The 15564-nt window shown below is 37.5% G+C and overlaps 1 protein-coding gene across 7 annotated transcripts in view; it reads right to left on the bottom strand.

The window, feature by feature from the left end:
* Nucleotides 1-15564, bottom strand: part of Dock7 (dedicator of cytokinesis 7) — a 190758-nt gene that overhangs the window by 109671 nt on the left and 65523 nt on the right. For all 7 annotated transcript variants that reach the window (XM_076934628.1, XM_076934627.1, XM_034502690.2 and 4 more), the window contains exons 13-14: nt 13389-13482; nt 11941-12103 (exon numbers count right to left, since the gene is read on the bottom strand). In XM_076934628.1, the coding sequence (XP_076790743.1) occupies nt 11941-12103; nt 13389-13482 (257 nt within the window). The remainder of the gene's footprint in view (nt 1-11940; nt 12104-13388; nt 13483-15564) is intronic.

The following is a 15564-nucleotide window of genomic DNA, read 5'->3' as shown; positions in this document are numbered from 1 at the left end:
TCAGTTTTTCACTCAATGGCTATAAGAACACCTGTTACTCTTCCAGAAGACCTAAGTTTGGTTTCTAGTACCCACACTGGGGGCTAACCTGTACCTCCAGCTTCAGTGGCTCCAATGCCTTCCCTCTACTTCACAGGCACACAGACACAAGTCATATACACAGACATGTATTTTATTTTTTAAAATTTCACGTGCATTGGTGCCTGTGTGCATGTATGAGGGTGTGGAGCCTCTAGAACTGCAGTTACAGACAGTTGTGACCTGCCATTGGGTGCTGGGAATTGAACCTGGGTCCTATGGAAGAGCAGCCAGTGCTCTCATCCACTGAGCCATCCCTCCAGCCTGTCCAAAAAATATATCTTAAAAAAAAAAAAAAAAAAAAACCAAAGAAAATTTTGAGTTAAATCAAGTTTTTAAGGACAGGTCATATCCAGTTATAATGTGACTCACCTCAATCAATATCCAGCATTATTTAGTTATTATTATTAAAATCACATATAGGAGATACATATAGGTCTATGTGGATCCTTTTTTTTCTACAGAAAAATACAAAAGAATAAAGACAAGAAAAAGCTACAGTTTTCAGAGCTACAATCTAACTTGCTGAAAGTTTACTGAGTTTTACATCTAAATGCCAAGATGGATTCCTGAAAAAAAAAAAAAAAAAAAAAAAACCCAGAAACTTGGGAAAACAAAGTAACTGTGCAGCACAGCAGGTGCTTCTAGCTGCTTTCGAGTTTTGTTTTCTTATATTCTCATTCTCATGTAGTTTGTTTTGTTCCTTTTAGAAAGAAGTACCAAATTGATTTTTTTTTTCTCATAGACTGCTCAGATTGAGAGATTATTTTGGTAACAGAAAGGTTTCTTCTGTACATTTCACAGTTGTCCTGTCCTAGATTCTCTGGGTGGAGACCCACAGTTGTCTAACCCAGTGGAACTTGTCCAAGCCACTTTCCCTTCTCTCTCTCTCTAGTAATTATTACTAATTGCATTCCACCACCACTGCACTCAGCATGTCTTACCCCTCCCTTGGCTCCATCTTTATAGCCTGTCCTTCCACCGATCCTCTTATCTCCATGGGTTGACACGACCTTTCCTGTAGGGGAAGGAGGCCTGTGTGTAAGAGGGGAAATATGTGCATGTTCATAGAGGAGTGCATGCATGTGTATGTGTGCACACATTCAAAGGTCAGAGGTCTGTGTGGTTCTCTTCCTCAATCACTCTCCACTGATTGTTTTTACTATAGAGGTCTCTCACTGAACCTAAGGCTTATGAATTCAGTAGGTCAGCTGGCCAAACAGCTCTACAAATCTACCTGTCTCTGGCACCAGGCATGAACGAGGTAACAAGAGGAGCCCTGCCATGCCTGGATTTATGCAGTAGATGATGGGGATGTAAACTCGGCTCCTCATGCTTATGCAATGGGCACTTTACTGACGGAGCCAGCTCCCCAGCCCCAATACAATCCTTATAAATGTCCTCAAACCTTCCGTCTCCTTCCATGGGCTCTGTTTTCCATGGATACATTTCCCAGCTCTATATATTCCACCCATCATCTTTGTTCATATCTCCTCCTCACATTGCTCACTCACTGCTCCCCCTCTGCTATCCTATAGATACATCAAACAGCAGCCCAGCCCTTTCCAAATCCTTCCCCTTTCCCTCTAGACTTCATACCCTTCTAACTTTGATAACCACCAACATCACTACCAGGCTCTAAGTCACAGGGAGTCTGGCACGTAGAGAATGTTTTTTTTTTTTTTTTTTTTTTTTACTTGAATTTGTAAACACACTTTCTTGTATCTTCTGAAGTCTTCTTTAGATAACTTTCTCCTCAAGGATTGCCCTTAGCCTCACCTACTCCTAGCCCAGTAATCCTATTTCCCACTCAGTCACACAAGTTTACAATAATGTCATAGTACCTGTTTTGTTTATGGTTGTCTACTATAGAAATACGACAGCTGAGAACAATTGAAATATATCCTTTTGGGGCCTGGAGGGATGGCTCAGAGGTTAAGAGCACTGACTGCTCTTCCAGAGGTCCTGAGTTCAATTCCCAGCAACCACATGGTGGCTCACAACCATCTGTAATGGGATCTGATACCCTCTTCTGGTATGTCCAAATATAGCTACAGTGTATTCATATGCATAAAATAAATACATCTTTTAAAAAAAAAGAAATATATTCTTTTAAAAGATTTTAGAGATAAAGGATAATGACCTGCCAGTAAACCATGGGCTCTTACTACATACTGGTTATATCTCATAGTCCATAAATCAGTCTTCATAGAAAAAGTTATGTTCCCTAAAAATCTAAGAAATTCTGTTCCTAGACTATAAGTCACATTTCTTCTGTGGATTGTACAAATGCCCTACAGCTATGCGTTCATGGGAATATTAGAAGAACACATGCCTAAAGACCAAGATTCAAATCCTTCCAGCAAACCAAGGTCCCTGGAACCTGACCCCAATTATCTCTTTCAAGTTTTTGAGTCAGGGACCAGGCAGCCCAGCTGGCCTCAAACATGCCTTTCTCCACTTCCTAAGGTCAGGGATTGCATGTGTGCATCATCAGGCCTGGCTCCTTCGTTTAACAATTTTCCCCAACAAAACATTGCTCTTTTGAAATAAAAATGTACATACTTTAAAACATCCTGTAAGCATTTCCCAAATTAATTCTCTCTGTCCACAGTTCCTCACTCCCTTCCTGATTGGACAGGAAGTATTCTGAGATACAGCCATCTTCCTTCTTCCACAGATGTGGTAAACGGTGGCTTGTTACCTCTTTGAATGATGCAGCACTTGTATCTCCAGCCCTCAAATGGCAGCATTGCATAGACAAACAGGAAACCTAGCAGATTATAATAGTAATTCAAAAACAAAAATCAAAAGGCTCAGAGCATTATATCTTCATCTATCTGAACTCAGGGGATCACTGTAAAATCTCACACCTAGGGCCTACTCTTAGCCAATATGAGGGCCAGTATACACACATCATCCTAGCCTCACCTGCTGCTGTAGAATCTATTTACACATTTTCTGATACTACAACAAGCATATTTTCATGCTACTTTCTTCCTAGAAAGTAGGCAATTGGCAGTCAGTTTACTCAAATGTTAGTAGCTATGTTTTCATTAGCCAATATTTATTAAAATCCTACTTTATACAACTTATTCAAAATTTATATTACTACATATTCTACCTTCTGTACAGAATAATATATTACCTTATGGCTTGGGTCGTTTTTTGTTTTTTTTCTGCATCACTAACACCCACAAACAATGCACTTCTGAGTGCATACTGAGTGATTATCTAACACTGCAGTTTTGAAAACTGAGTCATCAAACAATTGTCTCTTTTAGCAAAGTCCAAAGTATTCTCTGTGGGTGCAAATTACCTAGGGCAAAATTACTCAATTGATCTCAACTGTGCTGTTCAAGGTTATGAAAGTGGAGTTAACAAGTCTCCACATTATACCTTCATAAAGTGATATTTCAACTGAATTTTAGAAAATGTAAAATATAACAAAGAATTCGATCTTAAGCATAAAAACTGCTACAGTTCAAATGCTCTAAGGTAGTAACACACATAAAAATGACTAGTTTATTGAATTAGCAATAAACAACCTTAACAGTATAGAATTGTTGCTGGTTATCTTCAGAGAAACAACCAAGTTTCAGTCTTCAATTCCACACACAGGAATAGGCACCTGCCAAACCTGCCTCACTGGGTTGTCATAAATTGTCTTAAAATAGTGTTTAAATACATGCACATACTTTTAAAAACTGGATCTTAGGTTATCACTGTTCAAACTCCTTTCAAATACTGCCCAAAGAAATACTTTACTTTTTAGGGTAAATGAATAAAACTTTTTCAAGCTGCTCTTATTTCTGGAACATTCACTCTCCCTTAGGAACCTGGGATAAAAGGACTACCACCTTGACGTTTTAAAAACACTTGAGTGGCAATATGAAAGTGCAAAAAAAATGGCCTCTCAACTATTTCTATAGGTTCTATAGGTTTTATTAATTTTCCGTACCACTCATATGAAATAAAAAATGTAGAAAATGAACCACAGTAGTATTAGCAATATGTAAGAACTCTGATATTGAAAAAGCACACATATTTTTATATCTCAATTATTATGGCTATCTCAAAATACTGCTTAGAAAACAAGTTTTTTTTTATTATATCTGAGGACAGAATGTTTTAGTTTAATTCATAAGGAATATAACTAATATCTTGATCACTTTAATTTAATTGGTTTCTTTTATTAATCAATGTATTTTATGCATTTTAAACTATTATTCTAAAAAAGTAAGATCATAGGATTTACATATACACAAAAAACCAATTAAAATTTGCTCTGCAAAGGGAGATCTACCATAATACAAAGATGAGCTATAAGAAGCAAGTATCACATGATCCCCATGTGTTCAGACTGACCCAGTCTGACTTGAAATAAAACAGAGGAAAGTGTGATTAGTACATTATAAGTGTATCAAACAATTCAAGGTCAAACTCATAATTTACAATTCAAAGTATTCTCTTAGGGTCTGGATGGCATCTGTCCATGACCTTCTGGCTTTTAGAGTCTCTGTTGAGAAGTCTGGAGTAATTCTGATATGTCTGCCTTTATATGTTACTTGGCTTTTTTTCCCTTACAGTTTTTAATATTTTTTTCTTTGTCCTCTGCATTTAGTGTTTTGACTATTATGTGGTAGGAGCAATTTCTTTTCTGGTCCAATCTATTTGGAGTTCTGTAGGCTTTGTGTGCTTTTATAGCCATATCTTTCTTTAGGTTAGGGAAATTTTCTTCTGTGATTTTGTTGAAGATGTTTTCTGGCCCTTTAAGTTGGGAATCTTTGCTCTCTTCTATTCCTATTATTCTCAGGTTTGATCTTTTCATTGTGTCCTGAATTTCCTGGTATTTTGGGTTAGGAGCTTTTAACACTTTGTATTTTCTTTAACTGTTGTGGGTCTTTAACTGTTGTGTCAATATCTTCTATGGTATCTTCTATGACTGAGATTCTCTCTTCTACACCTTGTATGAAAGTAGATTTTAAAATTAACATTTGTTATTGTGGCTACTGTAGACCTTATCTGTCACAGAAGCATGCTCATTATCTATTGGTATGTGTGTGTGTATCTGGAATTTCATATAACAGATCATTTAAAACTGCATTTAGATCAGTTCACAGACAATGAAATCACTGATATTTATGAAGAGGAGGGTCCATCTTACCAACTGCAAAGGGCAAAATCATGCAAACTGCTTGCTTTTACTTTGATCTCACACTGATATTTGTCACAGTCTCTTAAAGACTTAGTTACACTACATTTACTAGCCACACTTGACAGAGAGAGAGAGAGAGAGAGAGAGAGAGAGAGAGAGAGAACTCAATAGAAAACCAAAGATACAAAACTTCAACAGGCAATCACAACTGAGACTATTGTTGGGAAAGAGGGCAGCTCTTGGCAGTCTGCCAAGAATATCATGTGCTATGTGGACATGTCTCAAAAAAGCAGATGTCAATAAAAGGGAAAGATTTGCTCAATCAGATGTACCTTGATCGCTGGGCAGTGGTGACGCATGCCTTTAATCCCAGCACTTGGGAGGCAGAGGCAGGTAGATTTTTGAGTTCGAGGCCAGCCTGGTCTACAGAGTGAGTGAGTTCCAGGACAGCCGGGGCTATACAGAGAAACTCTGTGTTGAAAAAAAAATGTACCTTGATCTAGTACAAATCAAAAAGCTACAGTAGTAATCAAGACATAATCTGGAACACAAGCAGTGTTGCAAGGAATCTCTCTAACTTCCAAGTGATTACAAACACTTAATAAAATCCCAGTAGGAAAGGGCTCACTGTTTATCCTAATGTAACAACTGCAGAGTCTTTCATATGACCCTGAGATAGCATATGAAATCATTTGAGGTAAACCTCATTTATCTGGATTATTAGTTCTATGCCTTCCAATTCTTTATTGCTACCACCAAAAAGGATTTTTAAGACTTGACTCTCCTGAGTTAACTCTAGTCAAACCAAGCTGACCGGCTACATAGGAAAAGTCTGTCATGAACTGTGACAGTCTACCTATACCTCCAACTTGAGAAGCAGAGATGAAAGAATCCTCAGTTCTGGGCTAAATACCAACCAACATCCTCTCTCAGCAATACACACGTGGTTATCAGTCTCATGAACACTAAAGGTCCAAGGAAAAACACAAAACTGGACAATGCTAGCTTTTATAGTTTTGCTTAACATCTTATATTTTATTTATCATGGGGAGGGGGCATATGCATGGCCCACACGTAGAATTCAAAAGACAGACATGTACAATTTGCTCCTTCCTTCCACCATGGCTTCTAGAGAACAAAACTTTGGTCACCAGGCTTATCTAGTAAGAACCTTCACTCAGTGAGCTATATCACCAGCACCACCTTTTAAAAAACATCTTTTTACCTATTTATGCCTCTAAAATCCAGTATCATCATACTTTTCAAACCAATCTCTTTGAGGTCATGCAACACATGATCTCCTAGGACATATGAGATTTCCTTTTCCTATGTCAAGGGAAGGAAAGTCAGTCAATCTTAATTTTAATAATTACTTAAAACTACATATGGTCATAAAATACTTGTTATAGGAACCATTCTCCCAAATTTTTAAAAGTTAAACAGACACTTATACCATCTCAAATCACACAAAAAATTATTTCTTTTTATAATTTTGTAACTGTCTCTTAAGTAGTTTTATAATAAATGTAGTTTTTCATAAAGAGAAACTTTAGAGGCAGGGGATTGAATCGGGGTCTCTATGTCCTGGAACTCACTATGCAAACCAGAATGGCTTTGATCTCACAGAGATCTGTTTCTAACTCCACAGTGATGGAATTAAAGGCCTGTGTTACCATGCCTGGCCAAGAGAAACTTTTGAGCAACAAAATAGAAAAAAGCCAACCAAGGATAATAACCACAATTCTACTTCTGTGGTTTTGTTTGTTTGTTTGTTTTTTAGGCTTGTGACCCAAGGCCTTTACTTCACAGATAAATCCACAGGCTGGCAGGTAACCCCTACAGGGCCACCTCAGAGCCCACCTCTCCATCTCCCTAGCAGTGGGCTACCCGCGCCTCCTTCTGTTCCCTCTGCTTCCTCCTCTGAAACAGTCAGCACTCCTGTTCAAATCCCTGCATGTGCTTCAGAGAGCTTGTTCCTTGTGCTCCAGGGAGCCATAGTCTGTTGAGAACCTGGGTATCTGCAGGGGGTTAGAGTCCACTGAGGCATCCCCCACATAGCACTGGGCCACGTGTGCCCCCATAGCTACTCTCCTACTTCTGTGTTTCAATGTAATTAATCTTCTTTAATTCCCTGAAGATATTCTTATACCAGGAAATTAATAATTTCTTTCTTAACCAAATGATGCATCATTCAAAAGCTCAAGAAACTAGGAAATGTAGAAATTTGAACATCCTATATAACAATTTATAGTCTATCAACATCAGTTCCTTATGAATCATATACTGAGTTAAACAAAACTCTAATCTGAAGCTAATTTATTCTGATTGAAAATACTAAACTTGGCCTGGAGAGCTGACTGGTAGCAAACTTGAGAGTCTAAGTTCGTATCTCCAGACCCTCAAAAAAGCTAAGACGGCATGATGGTAGCCTACACTCCCACCAATTGGGAAACAGAGAAAGGAGACCCCCAGGGCAATTTGGCTAGCTAAATTAACCAGAATCAGAGAACTCGGGTTCAGTGAGAGACCCTGCCTCAATACATAGAGTGGAGAGTGTTGGAGGAAGACACACTCAAGTTTAGAACTCCAGACCCATGTATGAATACACACACACACACACACATACACACACACACACACACACACACACACACGAGAACAATGTACATAAATGTATATGCACCACATGTGCATGATGCATCTACTTGTAATTCCCTTCAGGAGAGTATAAACATTATCAACATTAAAACTGGACAGACACTTAAAAGCCTCACTGGATAAGGTTTTCCTCACTTGGGGAGCCCTGCACTCAACCACATTCAGCTTCTATAAAATAATTTTCTCAAGTGCTCCTAATTAATTCCTATTAATTCCTAGATATGATTCTCTATATGTCATTTATATCATTATATCATATCTACTGTAATACATTAAAAATTATAGAAAATGATGATTCAGATTTTGAGGCAAAAGTATAAGATAAAATTAACCTAACCTGCTTTAATATATATCAAACAACAATTCAGAAATGAGAATATTTAATTTTATCCATAATATGCAATTATATATGTTGGATAGTCTTTGTGCTTTAGCATGAAGGCTGTGGAAAATGAAGCAATGCCTAGATTTCAGATCAAATAAATCTCTTACTCTCAGCCTGATGTTTCTCCATATTCAGAAAAACACCACCAAAACTATGTAGATTATAAGACTTCTATGAAAAACTGAATAAAATAATTTAAATGAAAATAATTAGAATAAATGGCACTAAATAATTGTCATCTAGCACTAAATGGTATCAACATGAAATTTTAAAACATGGTATAAAGGAAATAACTGGAAAAAGTCTTTAGAAGGAACATGAGATACAAAAAGTTTGCAAACACAATTATCAGACAATTAAAACCAGCACTTTTAGGCAAGAGATCTGCCACAAGATCCCAGCAAAAATGATTTACATCTTAGAATCCTGTACCTAGCAAAACTGTCAATCTGGGGATAAAGATTCAAAAAATTCTACCATCGAGTGAGGAAACCTGTGTCTGTAATTGTTGACTAGAGAGGCCAGAGCAGGAGATCACCTGGGCCCAGGAGCTACAGGGGGCCATCCTGGACAGCCTGATAAGACTTCATCTCAAAAATAAACTGAGGAAATGAATGAAATTAAAACACTATCAGATACATTTTTAAAAGTACCTTCCATACATCATACTTAAAAAGACACTGAAAGTTTTCAGTAAAATAAATACACCCAGAAAGAACAATATGGAAAATGTGATTCCGTTTAGAATAATGGTAAATAATGGATAATTAATAGTAGTAAATAATGTCTAGATAATAGTAAGTAATCGTAGAGAATCTATAGAATAATGGTAATCCAGCTTCTAGACAAAAACTACACACAGCCATTCTGGTAGGCTTAAAGAACGTCCAGTGTACACAGCCCCAAGACAGGAGAGGGTCAGCCAGCTGCTGTTCTGCACTGCACTGCCTGATATGCCAGCAAGTTTTAATGGGAAAACATAGAGCGTAGGGACAAGATAATATAACTGTTTTAGAAAAAACAACAAGCTGCAGAAAACAAAAGAATAAAATCTATGGTCATCTACATGGTTCAATTGTGAAAGTTATGCAATAATCATGAACCCACACAAACTAACACTGACACAAAACACAAGAACAGACTTAACCTGGAAGTGATGTCAACACAGAGATAGGCTGACAGTAGAATTTAAATCTGTCTTCAATTTTAAGCCCTAATTTACCCTGTGAAATTTATATTCATATAATTCTTTCAAAAACTATTAAAAATGTAATTAAGTAATAGTGATAAGCAGAAACATGAAAGAAAAGACAACTCAAAGTTCTTAATTACTATTTTCTCTGACTCTGAAATTCTTCAAGGAAAGGTAAGAGGAAGAAACACAAATTGTAGGAACTTTTGTAGAATCTCCTCTCCTAGGTGAGCAGCAGAGTAGAAGGCCTGTGAATTATGCAATACACTTCAGTTATGCAATCTCTTCTTATTCGTGTGTGTGTGTGTGTGTTATTTATTTCTTCCTGCATTTCATCTTCTTACGATGTAAGCTCCAGGAATTCACTCACATCAAGTAAAAATTACATGGAATAATGTGTGTTCTAAACTGTTCCAATAGAAGCAAGTGTCTTTTTTTAAAGATTTATTTATTTAATGTATATGAGTACACTGAGTAGCTGTCTTCAGACACACCAGAAGAGGACATCAGATCCTATTACAGGTGGTTATCAGCCACCATATGGTTTCTGGAAATTGAACTCAGGACCTCTGGAAGAACAGTCAGTGCTCTTAACCACTGAGCCATCTCTCCAGCTCAAGGGCCTTATATTTTATTAATACAAAAACTTAGTAGCCAATATGTAGCTTTCCCTAAGTCACCCAGAGTAAAGTGGCACCAGAAAGCACAGCTATATCCATGACTCAAAGCCTCATTCACCTACCAATCTCACTGAATAAATATTTATTATGCTTTCTATATTCTAGGACAAATGCTGAAAGTACAATAATCTGTAAAACGTGAGTCCTTGCCCTTTACAGTAAGTATAATCAGATGAAAACCTACTGGCATGATTATACACGGAACCCAGGTGATGGCATAGGAAGGAGAAAGCTGGTGGAGTGGGAAGCAGACTCCTTAGCAGTGAGGCAGGTGACAACCTCCAGGAAGCAGCATGTGAAGAAGCAAGTGAAGACAGGAGGAAAAGCAGAGATGCAAAGAGTCTGATGGAGAACTATTAGGCAAAACTGGCTTTGTTCAAGGACAAACTGAAGGTCACTGAGGTGAAAATGAAGTAAGGAAACAAAGAATTCCAGATTATGAGAGAAAGATGGGGGACAGATTATGCAGTCTAATACACGATCGTAAGGAAATAAATATATTTTCTAATTGTACTAGAAGCCACTAGTATAGGTCTGGTTTGTACTGTGTAAAATCTCATTAGGCACAATGTCAAGAACTGACTAAGACAGGAATGGAAATAAAATCACCAAGGGAGGTACAGCAAAATCAGCAGCCAGCCAACAAGGAAGTGTCTAACCACGTGTAACTAGTAAGAATTTTAAGTATGGCTAAAATATACACAAGATGTTGAAAACAGTAAGAGGGAAAAAAATATTATTCTTGTATTCTATGGTATTTATATTAAGTGAAATAATTAAAATTCTTACTTTCATCCAATTATAAGTATATAGCAACTATAATTAAAATTATTATCTTCACCTAATTATAAGTATACAGCAATTATAAAATTTTAAGTTACACGTTGTTTCTAATATTTCTGCCTAACAGTGCTGCTCTACATGGCAACTTGCACTGGGGTACACTGGCAACAGCACTGGGCTAAAGGTCCATTCTAAAAGTAGAATCTACATCATGTGTCGACCAAATGAAATATAAGTAAGGAAAGAAGTAAAACCTCTGATTCCAAACACTGAGCTTAAGGAACTTGGGAAGTGTCAGTGGTACTGCTCGGGTGGAGCTGTGAAACTCTAGAAGAAAACCCAAATGCCTCTTTAGATTCTCTCTGAGCTATCCTGATAGATTTCACAATAGAAATGGCAAGAAATGACCTTAGAAGAAAAGGGGGCAGGAGAGTTATTCATATGCAGACTATGCAAATGCAAAGCCTGAAGCTGCAGGTACACAGCCAGAGAAGCTGTGTGTGTAATAACAATTTACTGCTCTTGACATAGTATATACTGAGCTAATGTTGACACAGATCTAATATATGTGCTTCTGATATCATGTTGTGTGTGAACCAAACTTCTACTAACATTCAGAGTTTGAGGAAACATGAATTTGCAGTTCAAATGTTTTAATCAAACAGCCCCCAAATTAAATACTGGCCAGCAATTAAATCCTGGCCAGGACCAGACTAAGATGTGAGTTTTACATGTTTTAAAAACAGTGTTTTACATGTCTCTGTCCTTCAGTTTAAATATCTAGAATATAAGCATGATAGTTTGTAAGGTAGTTAACACTACACCTGGCACAGGAAGAGCTTATTATATAAGACAATTACTAATTGTGCTGTAAGAAGTAGAAGGTAGAAGTTAGAAAAACTAAAATTTTATATATATATGATTTTTTTAAGTTTAATTCTAGTCTACTTTAATAATAGAATATATGACATTTTATCCCAGAATTCACCAAAATTGGGTATCTTACCTGTAAGTCGTGTTTGGAACATAGACATCCCTGGCAGGAAATTCTAAGATTTCTCTGGTGGGCCTGACTCGGCTGTCGGGGTAAAGCTTCACCTGAAGCAGCTCTGGGGTTAAGCAATAATGGGGATTTTCCGGTGCAGGAGAAATGTCTATCTTCAGCTGAGCTGCAGAAAATATATTATAAAGTCAATGTGAATATAAACGTTCTGTGATGGCTACACTTGGGTCTGAAGTGCTTCCCAAAGGCCTTTTCCACAAGATGTGGCACTGCTAGGGCATGGCAAATTTTCGGAGGTAGGACCTAGAGGAGGAAATCATGCACTAGAAGTATGCCCTTGAGGAGCGTCCCCTGGGCCTTCCCTCCTCCCATCCTCCTCTGGGCACCACAAACTAAGCAGTTTTGCTCCACCCTGTGTAGTTTCACTAAAGTGTTCTAGCCTCAAAGAAAAGCACTCAACTAAAGGCTGGAAGCTGTGAGAAGATGGGCCAAACTACATCTTCCCTCCATTTAAGCTGATTAAGTAGTTTATTCTCATCTGAGGCAGTCTGTCACGGCGACAGAATGTTGACTAACACAGATAAAATGCTCTTAGAGGAATTTCAATATTATTTTGTAAAAAATTTGGGATGAACAGTATAGATATCAAATTATTAAGAACTTAGATATAAGTTGATCAGTGGTGGCGCACGTCTTTAATCCCAGCACTTGGGAGGCAGAGGCAGGTGATTCTCTGAGTTCGAGGCCAGCCTGGTCTACAGAGCAAGTTTCAAGACAGCCAGGGCTACACAGAGAAACATCATCTTCAAAAACAAAACAAAAACAAAATTAAAAAAACTTAAATATAGAAATGATTTCATTTATCAAATTTTAAAAATGACTTTTCCATGCATAAGTACATGTAAAATAATAAATGTTATCTCCCCATTCGGGGAGTGAAGAACCTAAAAAACAAGTCAGCAAGCTGTGCTTTAATCCTAGCACTTGACAGGCAAAACAGAGAGGCAGGCAGATCTCTGAGTTCAAAGCCACCCTGGCCTACAGAACAAGTTCCAGGACAGCACGGGGCTCTAGCACAGATTGGAAGAGGTTTTGAGCAGTGAGCTGGTTTTCAGCTTGACAGGCTCTTCAGATGCTGTCATGGGGTTTGGCAGGCTCCTGGTCAGCTCTATTCTGGACTGTTTGCTCTAACAGTGACGCAACCCATTTTTAAACATTTATTGTTCCAAGTTCACTTTAAAGCCACAATTATAATTCATCATTCTCATTTTAGAACTCAGTTAACAATGGTACTGATCCTGAATCCAAGCTGTTAGTTCATGATAGTGAGATAAAAAACATGCAGGTGTCCAGCACAAAAAGATGTGTGAGCCAGATAAATAGAAAAATGAACACACAATAGCAAATAATTATCAGTGAGAATTACTGTATCACTCAAAATCTGAAAATACCTGTAATTGGTCTCAGCCTCCGTAAGACGGAAGACGGCCTTCTCATATCAGCAAGGAACTTGTACAGATCCTCATCACTTAAGCGGTCTCCTTCCTGATTTCAATGATATGGAGAAAAAGTATTTAATAAAACCAACATAGGAGATAAGCATTGGCTTCTGCATAGTGCTGTCAGAGGGAAAGATTAACATATTCAGGAGAATGAAAATTTTCCTAAGTTTCTTGTTTCAAACCTGACTGAGGTTTATAATGCTACCAACCATTTTAATTTATGTACACAGTTACAATCTATTATTTAGCCTAATTATCTTAGGACATCTAACATGCAGACAGCCATGAAAATTAAAGGTAGGAGGATGTAAAAGGAGAACTAGGACAGCAGCTGTCGGACAGAACCAAAGGAAGACAGACACCAGGACATGGGCCAAGTACAGAGACGTAACAATTTACATTGTGTCTTTTAAGTTTATATTTTAAATCTTCTGAAATACAGAATCTTTACACGTTATATTTCCACAAAAATAAGTAATGAATATACTGATGGTAGAAACACCACAGCTATCCTGACATGAAGACCAGAGAGAGACCTCCAAATGACCATAACTGAAGATGAACACGGGGGGGGGGGGGGGAGAAGAAGAGGGAGAGAGAGGGAGAGAGAAAAACAGAGACACACAGAGAGAAGAATGAAATAGTGTTTATTTTTTCCTTCCAACTACAATGGTTAGGAAAGAAAATCTTTACCTGCTTTGTGACATTTTCCTGCCATGTAGGTACTACCTATACTGTGCTGTCATTTCATTGGTAATGGACATGTTTCAGCCTCTTTGTCTCTGTGAGCTCACGCTGAGCCAGCTCTCACTTGTTCATAACCTGGGAGACAGCCTCTCTTGTATCATTATTTGGGGAAGCGATTTTTAATGTCTAAATAGTGACTCTCTAGAGTTACCACCTCTAAAATAGTTCTTTAACTGAGTTACAGGTAGAAAATATGGCTTTAAAAAATTCAGGAGCTTTATATGATTAACAAATATTAAGTTTTCCATCAGTTGCTAAAACAATATATTCTCTTTACTGAGCACAGAATACAGATATTGAATCTTTATTCATTAATACACTCAAGGTTTTCTCTAGACTCACTTTTATTTACTTAATATATTAAATTATATTACCAGTCTCTCTTCTTTAGTGATGATTACCATCTGTTTTTGTGCCTTTTACTGGGAGGGACATAATTCTCTTCCCGATGCTTGGCTATGTACCTCCCTCCTGTCATTGAGCAAATATGCAAACTGAGACTTATAAAGCGATTCACACAACTGGCTCACCCTCTCTGAATCTCTGCCTCTAGTAGATGGAAAAGCTGAGTTTTCATAGAAACCAATCGGGATCAGCTGATCCAGCCAACCTCCAAATGTGGGACAAGCTGAACTCACTAGAGAGGCCAGGCTGACAGTCTACACCAGAGCGCTTGCTAGTTTAGTACTGTGTACCCCCAAAGCAAACAAAAGAATTATTTACTAATATATAAAACAAATGTCTTTACCACTATTTATGGATTTACTTTTGTTTTAAAAACTCTGTGTATGCCGGGCGGTGGTGGCACACGCCTTTAATCCCAGCACTTGGGAGGCAGGGGCAGGCAGATTTCTGAGTTCGAGGCCAGCCTGGTCTACAGAGTTAGTTCCAGGACAGCCAGGGCTACACAGAGAAACCCTGTTTCGAAAAACCAAAAAAAAAAAAAAAAAAAAAAAAATCTCTGTGTATTTCTAATAAGTTTGGGTTGGTGCATTTGAAACCTTACGTGATTAACTATACCACAACTATAGATAGTAATTTCTCATAATCTAGGAGAAAGGGTTGGATCTTACTTAGAAGAAATTTATTTTATGAATTCTTTTTTGTTAAATAAAAGTACATCCTCTACTCTTTACTTAATTTGCATTTCTGTGATACATAATTTTCTAGCTATTTAAAAATAAGTACAAAAGTAATACATATTTATGGTTAAATATTTTCAGTAAAGAATGCAGCAGCAATGCTTTCCACTGCCCTGTGGCTTAAGTTTTAAGAGCATTTTCTTCTGTATCCAACTCCTAGTACTAAGAATTATAGAAAACTATATCCACTAGTATGTGTCAATCTAAGAGCATGATTATAGATCAGAATAATGAAC

Source organism: Arvicanthis niloticus, chromosome 5 (assembly GCF_011762505.2).
Source record: "Arvicanthis niloticus isolate mArvNil1 chromosome 5, mArvNil1.pat.X, whole genome shotgun sequence".
Classification (NCBI taxonomy): domain Eukaryota; kingdom Metazoa; phylum Chordata; class Mammalia; order Rodentia; family Muridae; genus Arvicanthis; species Arvicanthis niloticus.
Note: the sequence above shows the minus strand (reverse complement) of the source record. Positions and strands in the feature narration are given on the sequence as shown.